The sequence below is a fragment of the Hippocampus zosterae genome, chromosome 4 (assembly GCF_025434085.1).
Source record: "Hippocampus zosterae strain Florida chromosome 4, ASM2543408v3, whole genome shotgun sequence".
NCBI classification, from domain to species: Eukaryota; Metazoa; Chordata; class Actinopteri; order Syngnathiformes; family Syngnathidae; genus Hippocampus; species Hippocampus zosterae.
Window position 1 is genome coordinate 25,010,018 of NC_067454.1, and position 27,091 is coordinate 25,037,108.

Here is a 27,091-nt window from a genome sequence, read left to right on the forward strand (position 1 = left end):
TGGTAGGCCGGTTTCAGGCGGTCGATTGAGACCCAATCCTGTCGACCATGGATGTTGAGGCGGTAGGCCTTGTCGTTACGTTGCTCCACGGCGTACGGGCCGCGGTATGGTCGAGTTAGAGGCGGGCGGTGGGCGTCGTTCCTTACGAAAACGTGAGTACAGGTTAACAGCGACTTCGGTACTCGTCTGCTGCGCTGGTCTTGGTAGGTCTGGAGTACGGGTCGGTACTTTCCGACGGTGCGTCGGAGATCGGCGAGATAGGCCGTGGAGTCGGCGGCGTCTTGGCTGGACGGGAAGAACTCCCCGGGAACGGCGATGGCTTCACCGAATACCATCTCGGCTGAGGAGACACCGAGACCTTCTTTCGGAGTCGTCCGCATTCCGAGAAGTACCCAGGGCAATTGGGCACTCCAGTCTGGTCCGGTGCAGCGGGCCATGAGCGCTGCCTTCAACGTGCGGTGAGTGCGCTCGGCCATTCCGTTGGCGGCAGGGTTGAAAGCAGTCGTATGATGCACAGTCGTTCCCATGAGCTGACCAAGGGCGGTCCAGAGCTGTGACGTGAATGAAGAACCTCGGTCGGAGGTGATATCGTCAGGGACTCCGAATCTGCTGACCCAGCCTTGGAGAAGGGCGGCGGCGCAGTCTTGTGCAGTGGCTCCTTTCATTGGGATCGCCTCAGGCCATCGAGTCGACCGCTCGGTGGACGTGAAGAGATACTGGTAGCCTTCTGAAGGTGGCAGCGGTCCAACTATGTCGACGTGAAGATGGCCGAAGCGACGTCGGGGTTGTGGAAACTGGCCGATACCGGATTCTGTATGTTGGCCGATCTTACTGGCTTGGCATTGGAGGCAGTTGCGAGCCCAGGCTCGTACGTCTTTGTTGATTCCATGCCATACAAACTTCTCGGTCATCAGTTTGGCGGTTGATCTTCCAGACGGGTGTGATAAACCATGGATGATATCGAACATTTGACGTCGGAGCGTTTTCGGGATGAGTGGCCGAGGGCGTTGCCTTTCAACGCCTCATGGACAGCATCCTCGGCGAACTGTCGTACTGTGTATGTTACGTCGACGACATCCTCATCCATTCGAAGACGAAGGCAGAACATCACGACCACGTCCGAAACGTCCTCCAACTGCTCCGCGACAACGGCTTGGTAGTACGACGAGACAAGTGCGTTTTCGGCGCGTCGAAAGTAGAGTTCCTCGGTTACGAGATCGACGTTTCCGGAGTCCGCCCCCTGCCCGCTAAAGTCAACGCCATCCACAAGTTCCCTACGCCGAAAACGATCAAGACTCTCCAAAAGTTCACTGGGATGGTGAACTATTACCATCGTTTCCTGCCTCGCCTCGCCCACGTCATGGCCCCGCTATACGATGCGCTCAGCGGCAACCCGAAACACCTGAAATGGACCCCCGCCCAGAGCAAATCGTTCGAAGCTACGAAAGCCGCCCTCGCCAAGGCCGCGACATTGACATTCCCGAAGCCGGCGGCTCCGCTTCAGCTGACGACCGACGCAAGTAACGTTGCTGTAGGAGGTGTGGTGGAGCAGGTCATCAACGGTATCCCGCAGCCTCTGGGATTCTTCAGTCAGAAGTTTACGCCAACCTGAAACCCGATACAGTACGTTCGACCGCGAACTTCTCGCCGTATACCTGGCGGTGCGACATTTCCGCCACCTGCTGGAAGGAACGCCGTTCAAGATCCATACCGACCACCGCCCCCTCGTACACGCCTTCACCAAAGCTGGGGACCCGTGGTCCGCCCGTCAGCAGCGTCATCTCTCCGCCATCGCAGAATTCGGATGCGAGATAGAGTACGTCCCTGGTGAAAAGAATCCAGTAGCCGACGCCCTGTCACGAGTGGAAATCAACGCCGTCCATCTTGGCGTCGACTACGGAGCCATCGCCGACGCCCAAGTGGCTGATCAGTCTCGCGGCGCGAAATTCAAATGTCGGAGTTCTCAGAGGGCATTTGTGGTTGCTACAGGACGGTTCAGCAGGCGACACCCTCGCCTGATGCCTGGGGACGGCTCGGATAGGCTCCAGCACCCCCCGCGACCCTAGTGAGGATTAAGCGGTTTGGAGAATGAATGAATGAATGAACAAATACTACATATACAAATACTTTATATGAGCCCCTGTGATTTTTCTTTTATGAGTCTCTCGCTAGGATACTTACTTAATTGCGTCCAATACTTGTTTTCTTGTTAAAATTTCAGTTCAAATAAACTGACATCGAATTATATATTTTTTTCTTTTGAAATCACCAGGTCTTCAAGAAGCTCTGAGAAGCCTGATAACAATCTTGATCTTTTGAATAAGACATGTTGGTGTACATTTAAATGTGCTGGACAGGGGCCACCGAGGACAGGGTTTGGACAATCCTGCGGGAGGGGATTGCAACTGGTGATGATAACCTTTTGTCTATTTATTATAATGTTTGCTGAAATGATGGTTGTTTTTGTTCAACAGTATTTTGGGTCAGATAAAATGCTATTTAAACCAGGAGGACATTTTCAAAGTGAGCAAAATCTCACATGAGCATCATAAGCATTAGTTAGGATAAGCGGATCATAAAATGGATGGATGGATGGATTATTGCACGGGAGTTCCTGTTTATTATGTGATGTACGTGAAAGCTAAAAGTGAATCTGACAAATCAGTCATAAAATGTAAAGCCTTTGTTGTTGAAATGGCAGTTGTGTTTTGCTTCACACCTTGACTTTTATTGTGAACTAACTGACCGGAAGTAGTACAATGTTGTGGTTCTCACAGGGCTAGCTTACCGGTGGTGCGAAGATGGCGACGTACGGTAGCTCTCCGCTGCTGCTACTGCTGTCATCATACGTATGTCTCTGTGGCTTCGGCTCCGCCTTCGGCCTCAAGGCAGCCAGCGGTCCCGCCGAGCCTCCAAACAACCCGGTCGTCCTCAGAGCCGTTGAACCACAAGCTAAGGATGCACCTGCCGCCGCCGCGGGGGCCTCGAAGCCTAGAAGGGCGACCGGTTGGAAGCTGTCCGAGGAGGAGGCCTGCAGAGAGGACTTGACCCGGCTCTGCCCCAAACACACTTGGGCCAATAACCTGTCCGTGCTGGAGTGTCTACAGGACCGCAGAGAGGTAAGCAGCGCCCGCCGTTTCGTGTCCTGATGATGATGATGCTGGCTGTGGCGCCGGGGTCGCGCTGCTTTTGATCCACGGATGTCAGCTGGACATTGAGGTGGAGGTGAAGCTGCATTCGGGGACTGATGGACTGATTTGTTTAGGGAGAGACGTGTTCATATTTCAAATACACTATAAATAAGAGATGCAAATCCATTTCCTCTAGCCCATCGCATGCTCTATTTTGAGGTTGTTACCTATCGCCACAGTCTGTTTCTAAAATGTTCAGTCTGCTTTCAAAACACATACTGTGGAGCCGGTTAGGGATGCAAAAGTAAATCAATGATACACACACCAACGAAAGTGAATTTTCATGCAGGACCTCACGAAATCTACTTGAAATTGACGATGGTATTTTTTCTCGAGTGCAGTAATGTTTTTCTCTTTCTCATTTGGTGTTTCTGATTTTGCCACGGTCCAGTGTTAGCGTGTCGACCTCACACTGCAGAGGTCGTGAGTTCAAAACCCACACTGGCCTTCCTGAGTGGCGTTTGCATGTTCTCCCCTGGCCTGCATGGGTTTTCTACGGGTACTCCGGTTTCCTCCCACATTTCAAAAACATGCTTGGCAGGCTGATTGTACACTCAAAATTGTCCCTCGGTGTGAGTGTGAGCGCGGATGGTTGTTCGTCTCTGTGTACCCTGCGATTGGCTTGCAACTGGTTCAGGGTGTCCCCCGCCCACTGCCTGAAGATGGCTGAGATAGGCTCCCGCACCTCCACCTTGTGAGGATAAAGCGGCTTGGAAAATGGATGGATGGACGTATGGCTTTCATGGTGGCAAAGTAACCGAGTGGTTTGAACACCCAACACAGTTATGAGTGAAATTGCATGTTGTCTTTTCTATCGTTACATCATGCTCACACCATGACCCTAATGAGCATTAAGCAGGATAGAAAATGAATGGATGCTTTTACAACATTTTCTCTTGTTCGTCAACTCCAAGTAGGCTACTATCAGATGTTACAAAAAGTAAGTCAAGTTGCCCTATAATGTTTGTGACATCTCTACAGTATATGGTTGCTCTCTCAGTGAGGCAGGAGCTTGTTGATAACATCGATGAGAACTGGTGACAGGTTAGTTCACTGCTATCTTTTTTACACATTCATTGACAAAGATGGATCCTCAGTCAATTTGCTTTAAAAGAATGGGTGGTAATTACACACTTGCTCGCCCAAAAGCATGCGTGGCAATTTTTGTAAGCTCTTTTTCGAAAGTAACTCAGTTACTTTTTAAAGGTGACTGTGGCAACATTGTTTACAACACACTGTGAGCATATAAAAATGAGCTCAGTAGACACTTCCAATCATTAACAAAGCATTACAAGCCAGACATGGTGAAAATGTTCATTTAAAGCTCATTTAAAAAGCAAGACCCCTGTGTTGTTTTATTCTATTTCAATTAAATATTAAGAACTGTCTTTATTGAAGGTGCTCAACTTATTGATTGACAGGCGTCTTGTGTGTTGTCAGAAGTGATACAGATATGATGACATATCCTAATTTTTCATTTTCTAAAGTCAAATATTGATTTGTATTTATTTTTTTTTACAGTAGCATTAGCTAAGATTTGGGGGATCCATTCTGGACAGCCATATATTCTTTTGCTGCTTTCCATCAACAGATGTGTGTCTCCACTGCCGTAGTGGTTTGGCATTGAGTACGTTGCACATTACAGCTGTCGGTGCAAAGTAGGGGCAAGAGACTCATAAGTGCTTTATACGTTGGTGATCATTTAAATATGGTAACACTGCAGTACGACTGCGGAAAGGCGGTCCAGAAATAAATAAAAAGCCTCGACAAAAATAATTACATGTGTTATTTTAAAACACAGTCAACAGTTTGCTAATATTCGCTTGTTGTTCATTCAGGTCCATGAATATTGGGACATCGATACAATCTCATCTTTTTGGCTCTAAACAACACCATGATGTATTTGAAATGAAATGGAAATCTCATGCACACTTTCAGCAAGTGAACAGTGTAGGAACACTACAACACTTTGCATATATGCCTTCCACTTATTCAGGGACCAAAAGTAATGGAACAAATGAACAGCGATCATAAATCACTCTTTCACTTTCTCGCACTTGTTTGCAAATCCTTAGCAGTCAATTCTAACCTGAAGTCTGGAATGCAGAGTGGGACTTTTTTTCTCCCTTCAGTTTTATCTTCAGCAAGTGAAATGCATGCTCAATCGGATTCAGGTCATATGATTGACTTGGACTTTGCATCACATTCCAATCCTTTGCCTTAAAAACTCTTTGGTTGCTTTTACAGTGTGCTTGGGGTCATTGTCCACCTGTACCGTGAAGTGCTGTTCACCGGGTTCTGCAGCAGCTGAATATGCGCAGATAATATTGCATGACACATTTGAATAGTTATCATGTTGCTTTGGGTCAGCAGTTTCATCAGCAATAAATGTCAAGGCAATCACTTTCTAGTTTAATTTCAAATCCATAGTGGTGGGGTTTCGAGTCAAAAAGAGAAGAATTGTGTCAATGTCGCTGAAATTCATGGACTGGACATCATTTTTTTAAACGTAGCATGAGATACTAAAATGCATATCAATGAGTGTTCTCGCATTTGTTCATATGTGCTGAAAGTCTGCATGTGTGTTGATTAATTAACCTCATGTGTTTCTGTATCTCTGGTAGCATGGCACCATGCTGTTCACCACCATGCTGACACACACACACACACACACACGCACGCACGCACGCACACATGCGCACTTTCTCGCTGCCCGCTTCTGTGAGGCCCGGTCCTGCTCCTCCGCCGCAGCCTCGGCGACCCCTATGCGGATGGTGTTGCGCCAGGTGGCTCGGTCTGCTGCTGCACTCTCCCATCTGTTGGGAACCACCCGGACCGCCTTTAGGTCACGTTTGACAGTGTCCTTGTAGCGCAGCACACTCCGGCGTCCCTCAAGCAGCTCGCCATAGAGGATTTCCCGCGGCAGCCGGTGGGGGTCCATGCGGAAGGTATGGCCGATCCAGCGGAGCCTCCTCTTCATCAAGGTGCATTGGATGCTTAGGAGGCCGGCTTGTTGGAGGACCGCGGTGTTTGGAATCCGGTCCTGCCACCTGATGCGCAGCAGCCGCCGGAGGGCACATAGATGAAAGGTGTTAAGTCGCCGTTCCTGCCTAGCGTAGGTGGTCCATGACTCACTGCCGTAGAGTAAGGTGGAGAGGACGCAGGCCTCGTACACCATAACCTTGGTTTTTGCACTGAGAAGGCTGTTTTCCCAGACGCATTTCGACAGCTTCGCCATCACACCGGCAGCCTTGGCGATCCTCGAGCTGATCTCGGCGTCGAGTGTTGTTGCACATGTGACTGTTGAGCCTAGATAGGTGAAGGAGGCGACATTTTTCAGCGGCGTGTCCTCGATGGTGATAGAGGGGGCGACGGTGGTTCCCTGGCTAGTATATTTGTCTTCTTTAGGCTGATCGGGAGCCCGAAGTCCCTGCACGCACGCGAGAGTCTGTTCACCAAGTGCTGGAGTCCTGCCTCACTATGGGAAGTGAGGGCAGCATCGTCTGCAAACAGTAGTTCTCTTACCAGGATGTTGTAGGTTTTAGACTTGGCGCGCAGTCTTGCCATGTTAAAGAGGCTACCATCTTGCCGTGTGCGGAGGTATACCCCCTCTTCGCAGTCGGAGAAGGCATACTGGAGGAGGATGGAAAAGAAGATTCCAAATAGGGTTGGTGCAAGGACGCACCCCTGCTTCACTCCACTGCTGACTGGGAATGGCTGGGAGGTAGCGCCGTTGAAGCGGACTGTGCTTTGCATGTCTTGATGGAAGGAGCGGATAACGGTGAGTAGTTTTGGTGGACAGCCTATCTTCTCCAGTATTTGAAATAGCCCGCTCCGGCTGACCAGGTCGAACGCTTTGGTCAGGTCAACGAAGGCAATGAACAGAGGTCTTTGCTGCTCGCGGCACTTCTCTTGAAGCTGGCGGAGGGAGAATATCATGTCCACTGTGGATCTTTTAGCCCTGAAGCCACACTGCGATTCGGGGTAGACTCGTGAGGCGAGGCGCTGAAGCCGTTTCAGGGCGACGCGGGCGAACTCCTTCCCAACGGTGCTGAGCAGAGAGATGCCCCGATAGTTGTTACAGTCGCTGCGGTCCCCTTTGTTCTTGTAGAGGGTGACAATGGAGGCATCCCTCATGTCTAGGGGGATGTGGCCCTTTTCCCAGCAGAGGCTCAGAAGCTGGTGCAGCGGTTGCAGGAGCGTGTGTTTCCCATGCCGCAGTACCTCAGCGGGGATGCCATCCTGGCCTGGTGTGTTGCCATTGACTGGGTCGGCAGTGCCACAGGTGTTTATGCGCGGCTTACCCTTGGTCTTGGCGTGGTGGATTCTGCGAGGCTGCAGCCTCACCTTACTGGCGATTAGGGCGTGGTCGGTGTCGCAGTCTGCGCTGTGGTAGCTCCTCGTGTGGAGGATGGCGTTCAGGCTGGATCTTCTTGTAATTGCTAGGTCCAGCTGGTGCCAATGGTGGGATCTAGGGTGCCTCCAGGACACCTTGTGGCGGTCATTGCCTGCGAAGAAGGTGTTGGTGATACAGAGGCTGTGGTGGCAGCACAGCTCGGGGAGGCGTTGCCCATTCTCGTTCAGTCGGCCAACTCCATGTGGGCCGAGGCAAGAGGGCCAAGCCTGCCAATCGGCCCCCACACGTGCGTTGAAGTCGCCGAGAATCAGGACGAGTTCGGTCTTGGGGATACGTCTCACTTCATTTTCGAGAGTTTCGTAGAACTCATTCTTGGCTTCTGGGGAGGACGTCAGGGTGGGGGCGTAGGCTGAGATGATGTTGGCATACCCTGCTGTGGTCTTCATGCGCAGGGAGAGGAGACGGGACGTGCCGCCGGTCGGTGTTTCCACTGCGTGGAGCAGGGAGTTCCTCACTGCGAAGCCCACGCCATGCTGGCACGGTTCCTTCTGTGGCCGACCCTGCCAGAAGAAGGTGTAGTTTTCTTCCCTGAGGGATCCGCTGTCTGGCAGTCGTGTCTCCTGGAGGCAGGCCACATCGATGTTCAAGCGGGCCAGTTCCTTCCCAATTTCTTTCTTAGGTCAGTGATCTGAGTCGGGTCGGGGGACATTCCGGGGCACATAGTTCTGACGTTCCAGCTTGCTATGCGAAGTGCTGGGGACTTCTTTCTCTTGCGTGTTTTGCCTGGTGCATGGAGGCACTCGCTTTCCGGGTTTCCCCTGCTCTCTACGCACCCAGTAGAGCAGGCGAGTGTGACGGGCTAGCACCCTATTGACCGGGGGCTGCCCAGTTTGGGGCGGGCGGTAGCTAGCCAATGGAGTGCGATGAATCCTCCCACCGTCGGACGAGGCCCCTGGCGCTACGGCTCCACGCCAATTGGCCGGAGCTCTAATGAACCGGTAACTGCCTCTTCCCGTGGTTGCTTTACGAAGTCTTGCGACTTCGGTGGAGACCACTCTCCAGTGCGCGTCGAAGGCTTGGGCGGGGGATATGGAGACACTGAGTTGCCCAGGCTGTAGTGTCCCCCTCTCGGCGTCACCGATCGGTGCCCAAGGGAGAGGATGGCCACTTGGGACCGGGTCTGCTGCAGGAGTTGCCAGGGTCGCTGACTGCGTGTCTGACCCTGCCTGTCGGGGCTCCACTCCAGGTACACTGGTAGGGTGTACCACCGTAGCCAATGCCTAAGAGGCAGACCCTGCGAGGCAGCAGGGGGATTTGGATTCAGAGTTGCCTTCTCCTAGCCTTTGTCTAAAGAGACCCAACCTACAAGGCAGCAGGTTTTTACAGGGTGAGGTTGTTAACCTCACGCCCAACCCCCAACCTGGAGGGCCAGTTGGATGCAGTTTAATGTCATACCCAGGACACTCTACAGATATAGATACAGTATATATATACAAGAATAAGAAAACCTTTATTTGTCTCACAATAGAGAAATTCCCAATTACAACATCAAAGTTATGAAAGGAAGAAAGTAGAAGAACAAAAAGTATACAGTATATATTGATCTATGGATATAGGTAAATAAATAGACATAGATATAGATATGGGCGGCCATGTGGTCCAATGGTCCAGTGGTTTGCGCGTCAAACTCACAGTGCAGAGGTCGTGGGTTTGATCCAGGCTCTGGCCTTCCCGTGTGGAGTTTGGATGTTCTCCCCAGGCCTGCTCGGCTTTTCTCCTGGTAACTCTGGTTTTCTCCCACGTTCCAAAAACATGCATGGCAGACTGATTGTACACTTTAAATTGTATGACGTACTATCACGACAGTCACATGGTGACTACTGACTGAACTAAATTTCTCGCAGCACTGATTGGACAAGCAATGTAATGTGATCTGCAGCCATCGATGGCCAAGCTGGCGTGTCATAACTAATTGCCATCTTGAGTTGGGTGAGTCTTAACCTCCATGGCAGAGGCTCCGTCGAACCCCTAAGTTTCGATCGAACCCAGGTTAAGAACCACTGAACTAGTTACAACCCAAAATAACTACTTTCTCTCCTCTAAAAAATGGTTTATATCTAATAATTTGGATTGCTTTTCCGTTTTCAAAAGACATTTAAAATTCATAGAACGGCCAAGTAATTGCATATAAACTTCAGTTTTTACTGAACTTATACTGAACTTTAAATTGCATGACTTGAAACAAAAGTAAACAATACATGTATTTCCAATAAATAAATCAAACGCTCCATATTAGATTATGTCAACAACCTGTACCTCTATGCAGTGCACTATGGTCACAGTACAAGCGAGCATATATACACAACCAACATTGTGGTTGAACTCTGTATTCTACAGCCGAGTAAAGTCAACTTACGATCTCAGGCAAGTGGTCTTGCAGACATTCCATGCATTAAATAATTACAATACAATACAATACATGCTGATTTATATAGCGCTTTCACAACAGCGACAGCTGTAACAAAGCGCTTTACAAAACAGTTAACATAAAGTAAAATAATAAACACAACACAAATTCTTTATAATGTTAACAGTTAAAAAATAGAAAGCATGTTTCCAGTAACTGCAGCAAATTAAATCAACTCTCCCAACTTGAGACAAATAGTCTGTAGAACACAGACTGAAAGGCTGTCGTACATTTTCCTCATTCTAAAACGTTAACAGTTAAACAACCTGTAGTTCATTTAAACACTGAATTTCAGCTCCTAAATCTTGACCCATCAATATCCTCCCTCCATAACACGCCAGAGGAGCTACAAATGTTTTGGAGCAATGAGACGATCACTCCGCTGTCGTCATTTTATGGAGACACCTACTAAAGATGACATTGCGTCATTTACGGGTGTCACAAATCTGTCTGCGTCAGATGTTTTACTATCACCACATAGGTCCACTTTCTGCTTTGTTTCAAGTCCAGTTAAATCCAAGTCAAAAATCGACACTGTTACACTTCACAACTCTGCAGATGAGCTCGAGTGATGTGTCCTAAGCGTGTCTCCTCTACCCCTAAACCCCCAACGCTCACAGTGTACATTTGGAATGGCAGACTATCAGCAAATGTATATATATTCAAACAACAATAATAAATAAATGACAGAATCATAGATTTCAACTCTTTAATTTCAACGCCTCCATCGTTGACGGTCCTGCTGGTACAAATTCATTTTCATGCGTCACCATCAAGGAGCTACAGGACTTCACATCAGACCAAGAATAGGGAAGTTCACTGTACTGTTACGTAAAATAATAGGGACATGATAAGTGGTTCAATGCTGCTTTACACAGCTTCCTGATATGCCCATCAAGAAGCTAATCCTGCAGCAGAAAGTGATGGGATTGGCGGCAAACAGGAAGTGCCTGTGGGGCTATGGCGAAATTCTTCCTGACTAATCAACGGTGCCGCTTCTCTGACATCAGAATTGAGGGCTCTAACCATCTCAAAATTCAATCTTAAATGCTTTAATGTGACCTCTTGCTGCTTTGCAATGTTTTGTGTGTGAGTGTGTGTCTTTCTCTCCAGAGAGGCAGATTTATAAGGAGCCCTTTGCTCTTCTGAAGGCCACAGCTGTTACAAAGCAGAAGCAATGCAATTATCTCAGAAAAGGGGGCTGAAGATGAGCAGGAAAGAGAGAGGTCGTGCGCGCGTGTGTGTGTGCGTGTGTGTGTGTGTGACGTGTGTGTGTGTGTGTGTGTGTGTGTGTGTGCGTGTGTGTGTGTGTGTGTGTGTGTGTGTGTAAGACACTGTCCTAGTCTTCCCTTTCTTTTGTGACTCATGTTATTTTGGCGCTCCCAGGGATTTTCCCCCCATCCCATTCACCCCGCTATCAAATGCAATTACTCTGTTATCTCAGCGCTTTGATAATTTGCAATAATATATCTCGTTTCCAGGCCTTTGATCTGAATAGAATTCTATTAGCTTTAAGTAATAACGCATAGCCTGACTAATTGGTCTCTTATATCTTGGGTGTCGATGAGAGTCTTCATTGTCATTATTCATGTTGTTCCTATGTCCTTGTAACATTTAGTGGAAGTGACAGTTTCGAGTCAAGAAAATGATTTGTGTCCCTGCTGCTGCCAGGGGTGAAAGAGCTAGATTTGCGCTATTGTGTGACCTTGTCTTTTCTATGTAAAGTAAGACTGGTCAGCGTTCCCCCATGAGTTTCTTGTGTTAATGTAAAACGTTTTGTGTGTGTGCATGTGAGTGTGTGCGTGCACGCACGCACGCGTTGGACAAAGAAATGTCGTTTGCTTGTCACATTTATGAAAAAGACATCCCACTTTGATGTTATTCCCAGTTGACCACATTACCAGGCTTTGACCAGCACAGTACTGTGCAACATGAGACTAGTGAAAAATGTTCACTAAATGTTTTAATCACAGATACTAATAAACTTTTCTATATTGATTTTTTTGTGCTGCTGCCGAGTCTGTCACGTCCCGTGTTTGCCAGCAGGGGGCAGGCCCTGTTGCCATCCTACACACCTGTCACCCATTAAGGACTAATTACACTGGCTTTATTTGTGCGCTCTGGCAGTTGACTTACTGCCGGAGAATTCCACGCCGTGCCAAAATTTCTCTCGCCCTATTTCTACTTGCATTTGATTCGTTGCCTCTTAGCCTTGTGCCTGTTATTACGCGTCGTTATTCCTCTTGCGAATGAAATTTATCTTCATTGTCTAATCTGACCCTCCTTGCTATCTTTTTCCGCAAGCGTTTTCTGTTGTCCTTTTATTTGATCCCTGTTCCCTATTTTGACCAGCACTTTTTGTTATTCTCCCTGTCGGGTTATTTTGTGTTCATGTTAAAGCCTCCTTTTGTTCTTTGACAAACATCTTTCTGTGTCTGCTATTTCGGGGATCCTCTTCCTTATTTTGTTGTGCACGGAGCGATCATTCTATCGCTTCGGGCACAACGTGACAGAATTCTCCGGCCACCATGGATCCCGCAGACTTAGAAAGGATTTTGTCCGCTCTGTCCCGCCGAGAGCAACAGTTGAGTCAGCAGGGCCAAGCCATTACGGAGATCAGCGGCGCGGTTTCCATGCTGGCTCACAGGTTCGATGATTTCGAACCCCGTCTTGTACGGGTGGAGGAACGGAGAGCACCTCCCTCCGTGATTCGTCCTGCCACCCCTGAGGCACCCGCATCATTTCCCACAATGATGAGGGAGCCTTCGCTTCCAGACCCCCCACGTTACGGGGGTGAGCACGGGCAGTGTGGGTACTTTCTCCACCAGTGCTCACTCGTCTTCGACCAACAACCTTCCCTCCATGCTACTGACGCCGCGGAGGTGGCATATATTTTGAGCTTGTTGACAGGTCCGGCGGCGTCATGGGCGATGGCGACGAGCGACGCGAAGCCGAGCCTCCCGTCCTCATTCCACGACTTCGTAACGGCGTTTCGCCGGGTGTTCCACCATCCCGTGCGGGGCAGAGAGGCGGAGGGCCGGTTACTCGAACTCCACCAGGGGAGGCGATCGGTGGCGGACTACTCAATCGAGTTCCGGATTTTGGCCGCCCAGAGTGGCTACGGTGACCGGGCGCTGTGTGGACTGTTTCGTCGCGGATTAAACACCGAGCTCAAGGACGATCTGGCGACCCGCGACCACAGCTCCGACCTGGAGGAGTTAATCGAGCTCTCCCTACGGTTGGACAACCGCCTGAGAGAGAGAAACCGGGAGCGGGGAGGTGATCGTTTCCCGTCCCGGCGTGCCACGTAATGCGGGGAGGAGCCGATGCAGCTGGGTGGCGAAAGCGCTGGATCGGAGTGGAGAAGGCGCCGGTTCAACGATCGGGCTCGGTCTGACAGCAGTCAACGAGGACCTCATGCTGTTCCCAGCCGTCCGGAACCTTCCCCATCCTCGTTCTCCAAAAGTTGTGAGTCACGACCACGCGCAGAGCCTCCCGTGCCTCGGCGAACCGACTCCCGGCCAGGACACCCCAGGAGACTGGAACTCGAAGGCGAGATATATGGGGGGTCCCGGTCGCAGCGGGTTAGGGCTCTGATAGACTCGGGGGCTGATGGTTGTTTTATGGACACCGACTTCGCCGCTGACCTGGGTTGTTATGTCGAGAAGCTGGCCGATAAAAAGCGGGTTTGTGATCTCGATGGGCACCTTCTGGCGGTCGTAACGCAAAGAACAGAACCATTAAGACTCAAATTATCCGGAAACCATGTCGAGCATCGACGGTTTTATTTAATGCGGTCTCGAGCCGCTCCGGTTGTTCTCGGTTTGCCCTTGGCTCAAGACTCACAACCCCGTGATTTCTTGGGAGCGCCCGGCAATAGAGAGTTGGAGCCGGAACTGTTATGAACGTTGTTTGGGTTCAGCCGTAGGGGAGCTCGAACGTGCCGGTGACGACACCCCCGAAACTATCTGCCTCGACGGAGTGCCAGACTGCTATCATGACCTGCGACAAGTGTTCAGCAAAGATCGCGCACGCTCGTTGCCCCCGCACCGTCCCTACGACTGCGCCATAGACCTGCAGGCGGGCGCTCCGTTGCCGAATTCCCGGCTATATCAGGTGTCTTAACCCGAACGAGAGGCTCTTACGGAGTACATAAACGGCTCGCTCGCTGCAGGTCTAATTAGACCATCGCGATCACCGTTAGGGGCGGGATTTTTCTTTGTGGGGAAGAAAGACAAGACGCTGCGACCGTGCGTGGATTATCGTGGTTTGAATGAAATCACAATCAAAAATACGTATCCGCTACCATTGTTGGACTCCACCTTCGCTCCGTTGCAATCAGCCACAATCTTTTCAAAATTAGATTTACGCAGTGCTTACCACTTGGTTCGCATCCGGGAAGGTGACGAGTGGAAGACTGCTTTTAAGACCCCGGAGGGTCATTTTGAATATCTAGTCATGCCCTTCGGGCTGACAAATGCTCCAGCCGTTTTCCAAAGCCTTATCAACGACGTGTTGAGAGACATGCTGAACATTTTCTGTTTCGTCTATCTTGACGATATTTTAATTTTCTCCCGGTCAATTCAAGAACACAAGGAACATGTCAGACTGGTGTTACAGCGTTTATTAGAAAACAGGCTCTTCGTCAAGGCAGAGAAGTGTGAATTTCATGTACCTGTCATCTCTTTTCTGGGGTTTATTATTGAGCAGGGCAAACTGAGAGCAGACCCCACCAAGACGGAGGCGGTGACAAACTGGCCAACACCGACAAACCGGAAGGAGTTACAGCGCTTCTAGGGGTTCGCTAACTTCTACCGTCGTTTTATTCGCGGCTACAGCCAAAAGGCACTCCCGTTGACCCGTCTGACGTCCACTAAAGTCCCATTCAAATGGGATTCGGCTCCGGACTCGGCGTTTGCTAGCTTAAAAGCCGCATTCACTAATCCTCCGGTATTGCAACATCCCATTCGTCGTAGAAGTGGACGCCTCGGATTCGGGGGTGGGGGCAGTGCTGTCCCAGCGTTCCCCGGTCGACCAGAAGTTGCACCCCTGCGCCTTTTTCTCTCGTCGTCTCAGTACAGCCGAGTCGAACTATGACGTGGGCAATCGCGAACTGCTGGCTGTAATCGCCGCCTTACAGGAATGGCGCCACTGGCTCGAGGGGGCTAAGGAGCCGTTCACTGTCTACACCGACCGGGAGGTGTCCGTTGAGGGGGGGGTACTGTCACGTCCCGTGTTTGCCAGCAGGGGGCAGGCCCTGTTGCCATCCTACACACCTGTCACCCATTAAGGACTAATTACACTGGCTTTATTTGTGCGCTCTGGCAGTTGACTTACTGCCGGAGAATTCCACGCTGTGCCAAAATTTCTCTCGCCCTATTTCTACTTGCATTTGATTCGTTGCCTCTTAGCCTTGTGGCTGTTATTACGAGTCGTTGTTCCTCTTGCGAATGAAATTTATCTTCATTGTCTAATCTGACCCTCCTTGCTATCTTTTTCCGCAAGCGTTTTCTGTTGTCCTTTTATTTAATCCCTGGTCCCTATTTTGACCAGCGCTTTTTGTTATTCTCCCTGTCGGGTTATTTTGTGTTCATATTAAAGCCTCCTTTTGTTCTTTGACAAACATCTTTCTGTGTCTGCTATTTCGGGGATCCTCTTCCTTATTTTGTTGTGCACGCAGCGATCATTCTATCGGTTCGGGCACAACGTGACAGAGTCTGCCGTGACTTTTTCTCGAGCACATCAGGTTGTCATAATAACAATAATTATAACATTTATAATATAGTACAGTGGTACTTGTACTTACGAACGACTCTTCGTACGAAATTTCCAAGTTATGAAATTTCTCAACAGGAAAATATTGCCTCTTGTTACGAAAGAAATGTCAAGATACGAAAGGTAAAAATACATTTCCAGGAGCTGCTCGTCGCAGCTCCGAGTTTCCTCTACGCAACATAGTTTTAGCTGCTCTCCCTTTGGCTATTACCGAGCATCATCCTGCCATCCGATTGGCTAAGAGGGACTGCTACTGAATGTGTTTTTGTGGAGAGATAGATAGATGTGTGTCTATGCAGCGTCCTCGTCATTCGCCCCTCGCTCCAAAATTTTTCCGTAAATGTGACTCACCCAGAAAAAGTGTTCACCAGTCGGGCGTGTTTTGAAACACTTCTGATACTCAATTTGAATGAATATCAAGTTGTATAAAGGATCGTCAGAGATAGGCACTCAGAAATAACGACAAGACACTTCTGGCTACCAACAATAGGCACTTTATTGGTCCCACACAGAAATGATAACACAGTTCAAACAAGTTGTATGAAGCTAAAGAACTCTTACCGTGTGCCAGTAGGCTGGAGAGCCAACACCCTCAGCAGAGTGAGCTTCAATACGAGCTAGGCGTTTGCACGGAAACCCATAGCGGACTCTGCTGAGGAGCATCGCTCCCCTCCTTCTATCCTCTAAAGTGTGTGCATCGGGAGAGGTGAGTGGCCATTCTCATCCCTCCCTATGCCACAGTTTGTTGTGTAATCAAGTGGCATTGATCTCAATCAAGTTTTGACAATTCAAACAAAGCAGAATATGAAGTCGTCAAGGCAGGGTAAATAGTTTATCTGAAGTCGTCAAAGCAGGCTCCAGAGTCCATCTCTGAAATTGCGTAGGCAAGCAAGTCACCAAGTCATGCAATCATCTAAAAGCAGTTTTTTCACTGAGAAGCAATACATTGATTAAAGAAAACATCACAAAATATCTTAATATACCAGGGCGATATACTGATGTTTGCATTGGACATTTTTGAAGGATTTTTAAAAGTCGACAAAAGCAAACATCCTTGGATCAGTCCTTTACAAAACGCCAGCCAAAAAAAAAAAAAACACTTGGGAGAGAGAACATGAACTAAAGAGGGCAAAAAAAAGACGCAGTTAAAAGTTAAATGACCATCATTTATGTATTCTTCATTCTTTGTTTTTTACATTATACACAACTCTCATTTATTGTGCAGTAATCTCATTATAACATGCATTTGTTACATATTTTGGCGCGTGTTTCTGCTTTAGGAAACATTTATGTCAGAATTTTGGGGGGGGGGGGGGGCTTGGAACAAATGTATATGGAAAACGCGTCTCTACTTACAAAATGTTCAAGTTAAGACATTTCCAGAATCAATTAATTTCGTAAGTAACCCTAACCACTGTATTATTAATATATTTTTCATATGTTAATTACACCTTTCAGCAACAGATGGATTTTTTTCTGAACAGTTATACTGTAGCTATAAACAACACGTGGTAAGGTCAAACTTAAACCCCCCCCAAAATGAAAATATTAAAACCTGATGTGCTCGATTTTTTTATTTCATTTGTTAACTTTTGAAATCAGTGTCAAAAATATTTTTAGCGCAACATAAAGCCATATTTGATTAAAATTTGCTGTTGACCAAGTGATATGATTCGCACATTCCACTCTGCGTTTTCATACATGTTATAAATGAGGAGATCATTTACAAAACACAATTGTTGGATACTGGCAACCAGTTCAGGGTGCGCGCAGCCAACAGCCCCAAGACAGTTGGGATCGGCTCCCGCACGCCCTGTGATCCTTGTGAGGATAAGCGGATTAGAAAATGGATGGATGGATATGTTGGATATATTAAAAGGTTTGGTATTTGTAACAAAGGTTTGATATTTGGTACATTCCCAACTTGCTGTACAAAATCCAATATTTTCATAGAAAAACTGCATTTAAATGCATGCCACTGCCACAACTGTGGTTTTTTTCCTACATGTGATAAATACATAACATAGTGTTCGTGTTTTTGTGTCTGCAGGAAACTGAAATGGCTCCTGACTGCAACCATGTAAGTACTTCAATACAATTTATTCTTACCTTGTCACAAAGAACGTTGTGTCTGCATTTTTTGTGAACTTTGTCTACTTTGTTTTTTTTTGTGTGTGTGTGATTTAAATCCTTTGTTGAATGCAGTTCACGTTCTCAGACAGATTTCTGATGGATGTTTACTTGATGGAGACAGATTCTGTACCCACTGAACATAATCTTAAAATGTGTTAGTTGACGCTTAAAATGAAATGTTTTTTAATATAAATGCACATTTGTAGAATAATCGTGATCTTTAACTCATTCAGTACCAGCCAATTCTGGAACAAATCTAAAAAGACGTTTAAAAACGTCTTTGGGAGTGAATGAGTTAATGAGCATGTTTTTATAACGAACTAACTAAAAGCAAGTGAGACACATGGCACTACCCGATGTTTTAGACCAGTCTGAACATAGCATTTGCTTTTGAAAATTTACATAATAACATGAAATCTATCAAATAGACTTATGGTATGATTAGAATAAACTATTTGATCATCCAACGTTTCACAACCCAGTGCCCTTTATAGATGATATATTTTTTTAAATTGAGCCGTTCATTGATATTGTGCCTGATAGTACGGTGAGCTAATGTTCCGTAAAAGACGGTAAATATTAATAATAAATTAATAATAAGCGCTTAATCTCTAACACTGAATAACTCTCTTCACCAGCTCCTGTGGAACTACAAATTGAATCTGACCACAGATCCAAAGTTTGAGTCGGTGGCCATAGAGGTTTGCAAGAGCACTATCACTGAGGTCAGTATTTGGCAAAGCCGTCTAAATGTTATCTCCTGTATCTGCATATATATTGGTTATGGCAGTCACTGATAGTGTAGTGGTTCACTCGCCTCACTTCTGTGCAGGCAGCTTGAGTTCAGTTTATCTGTTCCGATCTGAGCCCTGTGTTTGACTGACAACCAACTTCACCCAATGTCAGGCAGATAGGAGTCATTTTAAGGTTTAAAACAAGAGCATTGTAGCACTACAACAAAACACAATGAGGTCATGCATTTAAATGCATTGTCGTGTGTTCAGACAACAAAGTGTATGTAGAAAAGTGGTAGAGATTGCACGACTGTCTGTCCTATGTGTTGTGTTGTGTTATTTTTGGTATTTTGACTTCAAAATGGCGCCGCGACAGTGGCTGCCTTTACAGCAGCTCCTATATTTTGTTGTTCTACTTCTTCCTTTCATAACTTTGCTGCTGTGAATTGGGAATTTCTCCGTTGCGAGATGAATAAAGGTTTTATCTTATCTTAAAATCGAATAGTGCATTCTCTCTGTCTGTTCTTTGCCAACATGGAGGCATTCTGATGGTCCTAATCACCATCTGCTCTGTCTGTCCTCAAGCAAACAAAACAAAGATACAAATGCCTCCTAACCAGACAACTGACTGTAATCTCAAAAAATTGCAGTTGTTTTCATGATTGCTTAAGGTAGTAGTTCTTACATGTGTGCAATTTGACTTTCTTTTTTTAAAATACGTACCTTTTGCTGTGAGACATGCCTACTTCTGTCAAAACCCGTAATCTCGTTAATTTTCTCCTCTTTATTCATAAACATAGATTAAGGAGTGTAATGAGGAGGAACGTGGGAGGGGCTACCTCGTATCTTGTCTGGTCGATCACCGTGGCAACATCAGCGAGTATCAGTGCAGCCAGTACATCACCAAAATGACAAGCATTATCTTCAGTGACTACCGCCTCATCTGTGGCTTTATGGACAAATGTAAAGAAGACATTAACAATTTACGCTGCGGGAGCATCAACATAGGACACAAGGTGACTTTTTCTTCAAGTGAATGTCTCATAAACGTGAACAGTGTAGGTCTGGTTCCTTTGATTCTTGAATTTGCTGCGGTTGGCTCTGCACATCAGGACATCCACAGCCAAGGGGAAGTTATCGCTTGTCTGGAAAAAGCACTTGTGAAGGAGGCAGAGCAACAAGGCCAAGTTCGTCCAATCAAAGAGGAGTGTCAGCATGCTATCCTGCGAGTTGCAGAACTGTCATCAGATGACTTCCACCTTGATCGACATCTCTACTTTTCCTGTCGAGACGACCGCGAGAGATTCTGCCAAAATGTAATTACAAACTTTTTTTCTCTTTTTTGAATGATTCACATAATTAGCATTTGTCGGAATAATTTCCATCCACATTAGTCAGTAGTTGCTACCTTCACATTGCAATGGAAGATTTAAACTAGAAATGGATCATAACTGACATCAAATGCTACATTAGAACTTTTGTAGAACCTTCACAGCCATAAATTTCCACCGGTCGTATTCAAACATTCACGGGTTATTCATTGTGTCAAAGAAAGAACCCTACTGATACATGCAAACATCCAAGATGGCGCCGTATTTGCAAGAGCTCTTCAAGAGCTCTGCTTTTTGGTGTTTTTGTGGTTTGTTTTTTCAATTGTGGTTGTTGTCCTTCGTGCGGACCCGATGTGAACTGTTTTCAGCATTTTGGCCACGTCATTTATCAAAGAAGAAGAATCTGTGCTCGGTGGTTTCGCCTTCTCAGCAGCATGTGTGTACGAGCACTGGTTTTGATTGGGGAGAACAGTATTTGACAGTCGCCGCTGGATAGCAGCGCCCCTGGCATTTTTGTGTTTTGCACTTGTAATGTGCAGCATTATTCACAGCCCCGTTTTGTTCAGCAGAAATGTCGGCGCTCTTGGACAGTCTGCGTTGATGCGGCTAGAAGGATGGCTTGTGGAGCGGAGGATGAGGAGAGAGGAGCGGAGCGGAGCGTATTTGGAACTGATAGTCACTGCCTGCGATTTACATTGGACAGGAGAAGTCAACCAAAAGCTTTTTTCATCACCGGACGCTACAGCTTCTAGTTTACCTTCAAACTTAGCTCGTGGCAGACGTATGCACATTTTGAGCACGAGGTCTCTGATCCACTGGCAAAAGGACACTTTGATTCTTTCCTGTTCCATCTATAACTGCTTCAAACAGCAAAGCGTACGCAGAAAAAGTGGTTATGATTGGATGACTTTACGTGTCTTATGTGTTGTGTTTTATTATTTTGTATAATTGTTCTGTAAGGCACGTTTTACAGCTGCAGCTTTTGTGAAAGTGCAAAATAAACATAGATGTGTTGTAGTGTAGATCATAAAAAAATAGGCTCGAGGCAGCTGATGTGACATGACAAATTGGAACAGCCCTCCAACATATGACAGATGACCAGTCTCCGTTGTAGCTGGTTTCTCGCTCAAAGTCACTCAGCATAGACAGTGGTTCATGTGCGACCCGAATGAGGACAAGCGGTATCGAAAATGGAAGGATGGAGGGAAGAAGGAAACACTCGGCACTGATTGCATTGTATGATGATTCAATTAATTTCATTGAAATGTCTTCAAAAGTGTTGCACTGAAGGAAAACCAAGTATGGTCTTTTTTACTGAATAATATGATGCCATTTGTATTCTCTTTACTCTAGACTCAGGCAGGAGAGGGAAAAGTCTACAAGTGCCTGTTCAACCACAAGTTTGAAGAGGCCATGTCAGAAAAGGTGCATCCAACTCACTGATGCTTGTTTTCTGGTTCATGACTTGCTTGACATGGTTGCATTTCTGGAATAGAACATACAGGAAAATCTTGTCTTTCCCCTTTCTTATAGTGCAGAGACGCTCTGACAACACGGCAGAAGCTGATCTCTCAGGACTACAGGGTCAGTTACTCTCTGGCTAAAGCCTGTAAGCTGGACCTGAGGAAGCACCGCTGCAGCCTCGATACCAACATGCCACGTGCCCGCGAGGCCCGTCTCTCATACCTGCTCCTGTGTCTTGAGGCCGCTGTGCACCGAGGTGACTTCTTAAAGCAATTTCAACTTGCAAATTCTCATAAGAAATAGCACATATTATGCTGAAATTTGTATGACTGGAACACAAGATAAGGGTGAAATGAGCTCCAGTGGCAATATTTTCAGAATATTGGGTAACTGGATGAAAGAACTGACAGCATGTTGCTTAAAAAGCCCTGCACAAGTGCAGGTCATTGACCATTTCCATCTGACTGCACCGATTCTGTATGCTCATGGACAGGACACACTGCCCTTGTTGATATCCTGATGCTTCGTAACATGATCCAGTATGAGCAGCCAAAGAGGCCCATATGTCCACCAAAAGTGTCTTATTTGCTAAATCCTGGCTGAAAATTGTTGTTGATGAAATGATGAGTCATGATTTTGATGTACAAGGTGCGAATCATGACGTTATCATTATCATCCGTTATCAATCCCCCCTACCCCCACCCCTTGTTGTTGTTTTGTGTTGTCTGTAGGTCGCCCGGTCACTGGCGAGTGTCAAGGTGAAATGTTGGACTATCGGCGGATGCTGATGGAGGACTTCTCTCTCAGTCCAGAGATCGTACTGCACTGCCGGGCTGAGATTGAGACTCACTGCTCCGGCCTTCACCGCAAAGGCCGCACTCTGCATTGCCTGATGAGGATGGGCCGTGGAGACCGTAGCGCCTCAGTTGACGGTGTTTGCCAGAGTGCTGTAAGTAACACCAGGAAAGACAGAAACAATGGTTAGAATGTTTGCTTTTACATTTATGTGTGCCCCCCCTCCCCCACACACTCCCCAATAGAAAGAAAGCAGCTTTGCTGTCAGCTTATACCACCGTACTTGGCTAGTATGCACACCAAATGGTGCCAGATGAGATTTGGAGTGTTTGCTAAAAGCAAACACTACTGAGTTTGGAATGCTTGTTAGTAACTTGTGATGTGCCATGGTATAAAGGTTAACAGCAAGCGATCGTGGAAATTATCCCAAACAACCACAGACGTTTATTTGCACTTGGCTTTCTGGCTCTGGTTCCAGAAGATGTAAAAAAAAAAAAAAAATAATAAATATATATATATATATATATATATATATCACATTTTGTAGTCCACAGTGTTTTCTTTTCCAGCTGTTGCCTTGTAATGTTTCCATTAACTGTGCTTCCACCACAGCTTCAGACACTGATCCAGTCAGCCGACCCTGGTGCTGATTACAGGATCGACAGAGCACTCAATGAGGCCTGCGAGTCCGTCATCCAGACAGCTTGCAAACATATCCGAAATGGAGACCCAATGTGAGGACACACACACACACACACACACACACACACACACACACACTGAATGATCAGTCTTATCATTCAGATGAAAAAGAACCTTTACGAGAGCTAACCCCTCATTGTATGTGCGTGTGTGCATGCGCGTGTTTGTATAGGATCTTGTCTTGTCTGATGGAGCATCTGTACACAGAAAAGATGGTGGAGGACTGTGAGCATCGACTGTTGGAGCTCCAGTATTTCATATCAAGGGACTGGAAGTGAGTGTACGCTGTGATTTGTGATTGAGCAACAAGCCAGTTGCCCCGACATCTGAAGCGTGGAGTGACAATTTTTTTTATCAATGGGCCTTCTCATTTGTTATTCCAGATTGGACCCTATATTGTACAAGAAATGCCAAGGCGATGCTGCCCGACTATGCCACACACATGGCTGGAATGAAACCAGTGAGCTGATGCCACCAGGCGCTGTCTTCTCCTGCCTGTACCGCCATGCCTATCGCACTGAGGACCAGGGCCGCCGGGTATGTATGATATGACCCCAGAAACTCGAATCTGAATTTGACATTGAATTGGAGGAATTCCAAGTTGTTCGTGTGATTAAAAAAAAAAAAAGAAACTCTTCTATGTTTTTGAATTTAATAGGTTAACGCTGGCATTCAGGTAAGTAAGTGGTTAGCAACCTCTGCCAATCAATATGCTGGTGAAAGATGCAAATGATTGGACTGATGATGGTGAATCAGTGTTGGAGTGACGTTGTAATTTGTATGCATAACGTATGCGGTGCTGGTTTCAGGACCTTTAAGACTTGATAGATAAACTACAATACAAAAAAATTAGCTGATGTGGCATGTTGGTATTGTGATTATTCAGCACCACACAGCCAAAACTTTATGACCACTTGCACAGTACAATGATATTCAATATTACTACTTTGGAAACCAAGAAGCACTGTATCAAAAATGATAACTGTTGCAAAAGTAATAGTTGTCAATTTGGATGGGCACTGCCAGAATGGTTTTCGTTTCATAAGATGGTGATGGTCATAATATTGAGGCTGCTTGGTCCACATTCCAATGACATGATTTAATTTGGTTCCAAATGGTCTCATGTCATATTTGGGTCTTTATTCAGCGTTTTACAATGACAGTTGTGTATCTGCAGTTATCTCGAGACTGTAAAGTGGAGGTTCAGCGAATTCTACACCAGAGGGCGCTGGATGTGAAACTGGACCCTGAACTGCAGAAGCGATGCATGACGGATCTTGGCAAGTGGTGCAGCGAGAAGACCGACACTGGACAGGTCAGACAAGGGACTCTGTAAATCTGATGATGATGCAGGTTGAAGCATAGGCTTGTTTAATTCTGTAAGCCTACTTTGTGAGCTTTATTTGGTTTATTCTTTTCTCTTTGTCCACCGAATTACATGCTATTGATCAGTGGTTCTCAACCCGTCTCAAGCCCAGGCGCGTATTTTAGAAACGATGCACAAAATATCACAGGGTGCCATCTAACACAAATGCCATAAAAAGTACACACACACACACACACACACACACACACAAGGCTAGAATGAGGATCCTGTCTCAATTTACTCGCAGCAAGCCATGCCGTAGTCTGAAAGGTAGCGGTTGGATGCACTGTTTTTTGTACATTGTAATTGTTCTGCTTGCCTCTATACCTAACAAATATTAATAGATGAACAAAGGAACATTATACGAAGTCATTTGATAACACGTTTCGGACCAAGTAAACCTTCAAAAAATAAAATAAAATAAAAGAATGATTGTTGCTGTGGACATGCGTACAACACTAAAGTTGATAGAAAGGTTTTCCTATTATTTATTATTTATAGGTATTCCTTGAAAACTATGTCATTATCTATCTTTTGGTCAACTATGAGCCTTGAAATTTACCATGGCTGCTTCAAAGCAAAATGGTCACGTTGAAATTCTTTTTGGTGCATCCTAGATTGAATTCCATGTCAATTGATGAAAATGGTGTCAAAATGTCCAAGGAGGTACTACAGACTGAGTTTTGGGGGTTTGTGTTTGGGACACAGACCATTCAGGCGGCACATTTTCACAATGTAAAATCTAAAACTATGTTGGCAATCTCGAACTATTTTGGCAATTTTAAGATGCGTGTGTTTGCGTGTTGCTTCTCAGGAGCTTGAGTGTCTGCAGGAACATTTGGAAGACCTGGTGTCTGCCTGCAGGGATGTCATGGGCAACCTGACCGAGTTGGAGTCAGAGGTCAGCAATGTCATCGCTTCAGTAGTCATAGGTGCAGACCATAAATTATACCACAACATTGTTTCATTTTCTTATTTTTTTCATCTCTCACAGGATGTCCAAATAGATGCACTGCTGATCAGAGCTTGCGAGCCCATGATCCAGTCCCACTGCCACGTGAGAACATTTCTGCCACCTTCTAAGCACACACACACAAACACTCCTTCCAGAAACAAACAACACACACACACACACACACACACACACACACACACACACACACACACACACACACACACACACACACACACGATTTAAGATGTCTGACCAAGTCTGTGTCATACTTGGTCAGACTTGGTCGTCTCCATTATTTAAATAGAAGAGTAGGAGGCATTAAGCCTTCGACTTTGCGTGTGTGTGTTTGTTTTTAGGACTTGGCCGACAACCAAATCGACACCGGTGACCTCATGGAATGTTTGGTTCAGAACAAACACCAAAAGGAGATGAATGAAAAGTGTTCTGTTGGCGTCACACACTTCCAGCTGGTAAGTTTCTGACGACCTCACAGGTGCGCTAACAGGTTTTCACATTCAGCAAGGGTAAAGGGGGTTTGCTGCTTTTTCAATTATTTACAAAAAGCATGACTTGGATTAATCATGCCGACAGATTTGAAAAAGTCAAACGGGACGGGTGGATTGTGAGTCTCTGAAAGCTGTGTTTATATTTTTATATTTTTGAATTTTCTGGGCTCCGGTTTCCTCCCACATTCCAAAAACATGCATGGCAGGCTGATTGGATGCTCTAAATTGTCCCTAGGTGTGAGTGTGGGCGTGAATGGTTGTTCGTCTCTGTGTGCCCTGCGATTGGCTGGCAACTGATTCAGGGTGTCCCCCGCCTACTGCCCGAAGATGGCTCGGATAGGCTCCAGCACCCCCCGCGACCCTAGTGAGGATCAAGCGGTTCGGAAAATGGATGGATAGATGGATGGATGAATTTTCTGGTTTGGCCCTTTTCCAGTAAGAGGGAATTCTTCACGGTGGTTGCCAAAACCTTTTTGGCCAATTTCTGACTTGGAAATTGATGACACCATAAATTTAGACTCGCTGTGTGAAAGCGCCCCGCAATAAATAACTGAAATTTGACGCTGTGAGAAAGTTACCGCCGATGCCCAAACTCACCGTTTCCTTGTCTTCTTGTCAAGATTCAGATGAAGGATTTCCGCTTCTCTTACAAGTTCAAGATGGCTTGTAAAGAAGATGTGCTTCGATTATGTCCAAACATCAAAAAGAAGTATGTACAATCCCATTCCAGTTTGTCGCGTTTCATTTCGGTCTTACTTTCTCTCTCTGTCTCGCGTTTCAAAGTTTCCTGGACTAATATTGTCTGACTTTAATTGGTTGCTTATTCTGGAAATTCCCCTCTGGGGATCAGAAAAGGATGGCGCTGTCTTATCTGATTGCAAATGATCCCCTGTCTGGCGTTCAGAGTGGACGTGGTCATCTGCCTCAGCACCACTGTGAGGAATGACACGCTGCAGGAGGCCAAAGAGCAGCGGGTCTCCCTGAAATGCCGCAAACAGCTGCGTGTGGAGGAGCTCGAAATGGTTGATATGTTTGCGGTGGCCTGTCAAACATCATTTCTGCTTTTCGAAGCCAATACACATTTCAGCTAAAATTGACAACTCTCCTTCTAGTCAGAGGATATCAGGTTGCAACCAGAGCTGTATGATCCTTGCAAGTCCGACATCAGTCGCCTGTGTCACAACGTGGCCTTTGGCAATGCTCAGGTAAGATGAGCAAAGTTACGGGAGATCACCAGCAAATTCTTGTTTGCTGGTGATTAATTATTATTATTATTATCTTAAACATATAGAAATTTGGCAGTAATTAAAGGCAA

The 27,091-nt window shown here is 46.5% G+C and overlaps 1 protein-coding gene across 1 annotated transcript in view; it reads left to right on the plus strand.

Moving 5' to 3' along the window:
• Window positions 1–2,760: 2,760 nt before the first annotated feature.
• LOC127599706 (Golgi apparatus protein 1-like) overlaps window positions 2,761–27,091 on the plus strand; it is a 30,073-nt gene continuing 5,742 nt past the window's right edge. The window contains exons 1-18 of the mRNA XM_052063862.1: window positions 2,761–3,119; window positions 17,841–17,870; window positions 18,562–18,648; window positions 19,458–19,673; window positions 19,770–19,973; window positions 21,342–21,413; window positions 21,522–21,708; window positions 22,184–22,401; window positions 22,860–22,981; window positions 23,122–23,223; window positions 23,333–23,486; window positions 24,127–24,264; window positions 25,130–25,216; window positions 25,310–25,372; window positions 25,627–25,740; window positions 26,397–26,485; window positions 26,681–26,798; window positions 26,889–26,981. Of these exons, the coding sequence (XP_051919822.1) occupies window positions 2,802–3,119; window positions 17,841–17,870; window positions 18,562–18,648; window positions 19,458–19,673; window positions 19,770–19,973; window positions 21,342–21,413; window positions 21,522–21,708; window positions 22,184–22,401; window positions 22,860–22,981; window positions 23,122–23,223; window positions 23,333–23,486; window positions 24,127–24,264; window positions 25,130–25,216; window positions 25,310–25,372; window positions 25,627–25,740; window positions 26,397–26,485; window positions 26,681–26,798; window positions 26,889–26,981 (2,412 nt within the window). The 5' untranslated portion in view covers window positions 2,761–2,801. The remainder of the gene's footprint in view (window positions 3,120–17,840; window positions 17,871–18,561; window positions 18,649–19,457; window positions 19,674–19,769; window positions 19,974–21,341; window positions 21,414–21,521; window positions 21,709–22,183; window positions 22,402–22,859; window positions 22,982–23,121; window positions 23,224–23,332; window positions 23,487–24,126; window positions 24,265–25,129; window positions 25,217–25,309; window positions 25,373–25,626; window positions 25,741–26,396; window positions 26,486–26,680; window positions 26,799–26,888; window positions 26,982–27,091) is intronic.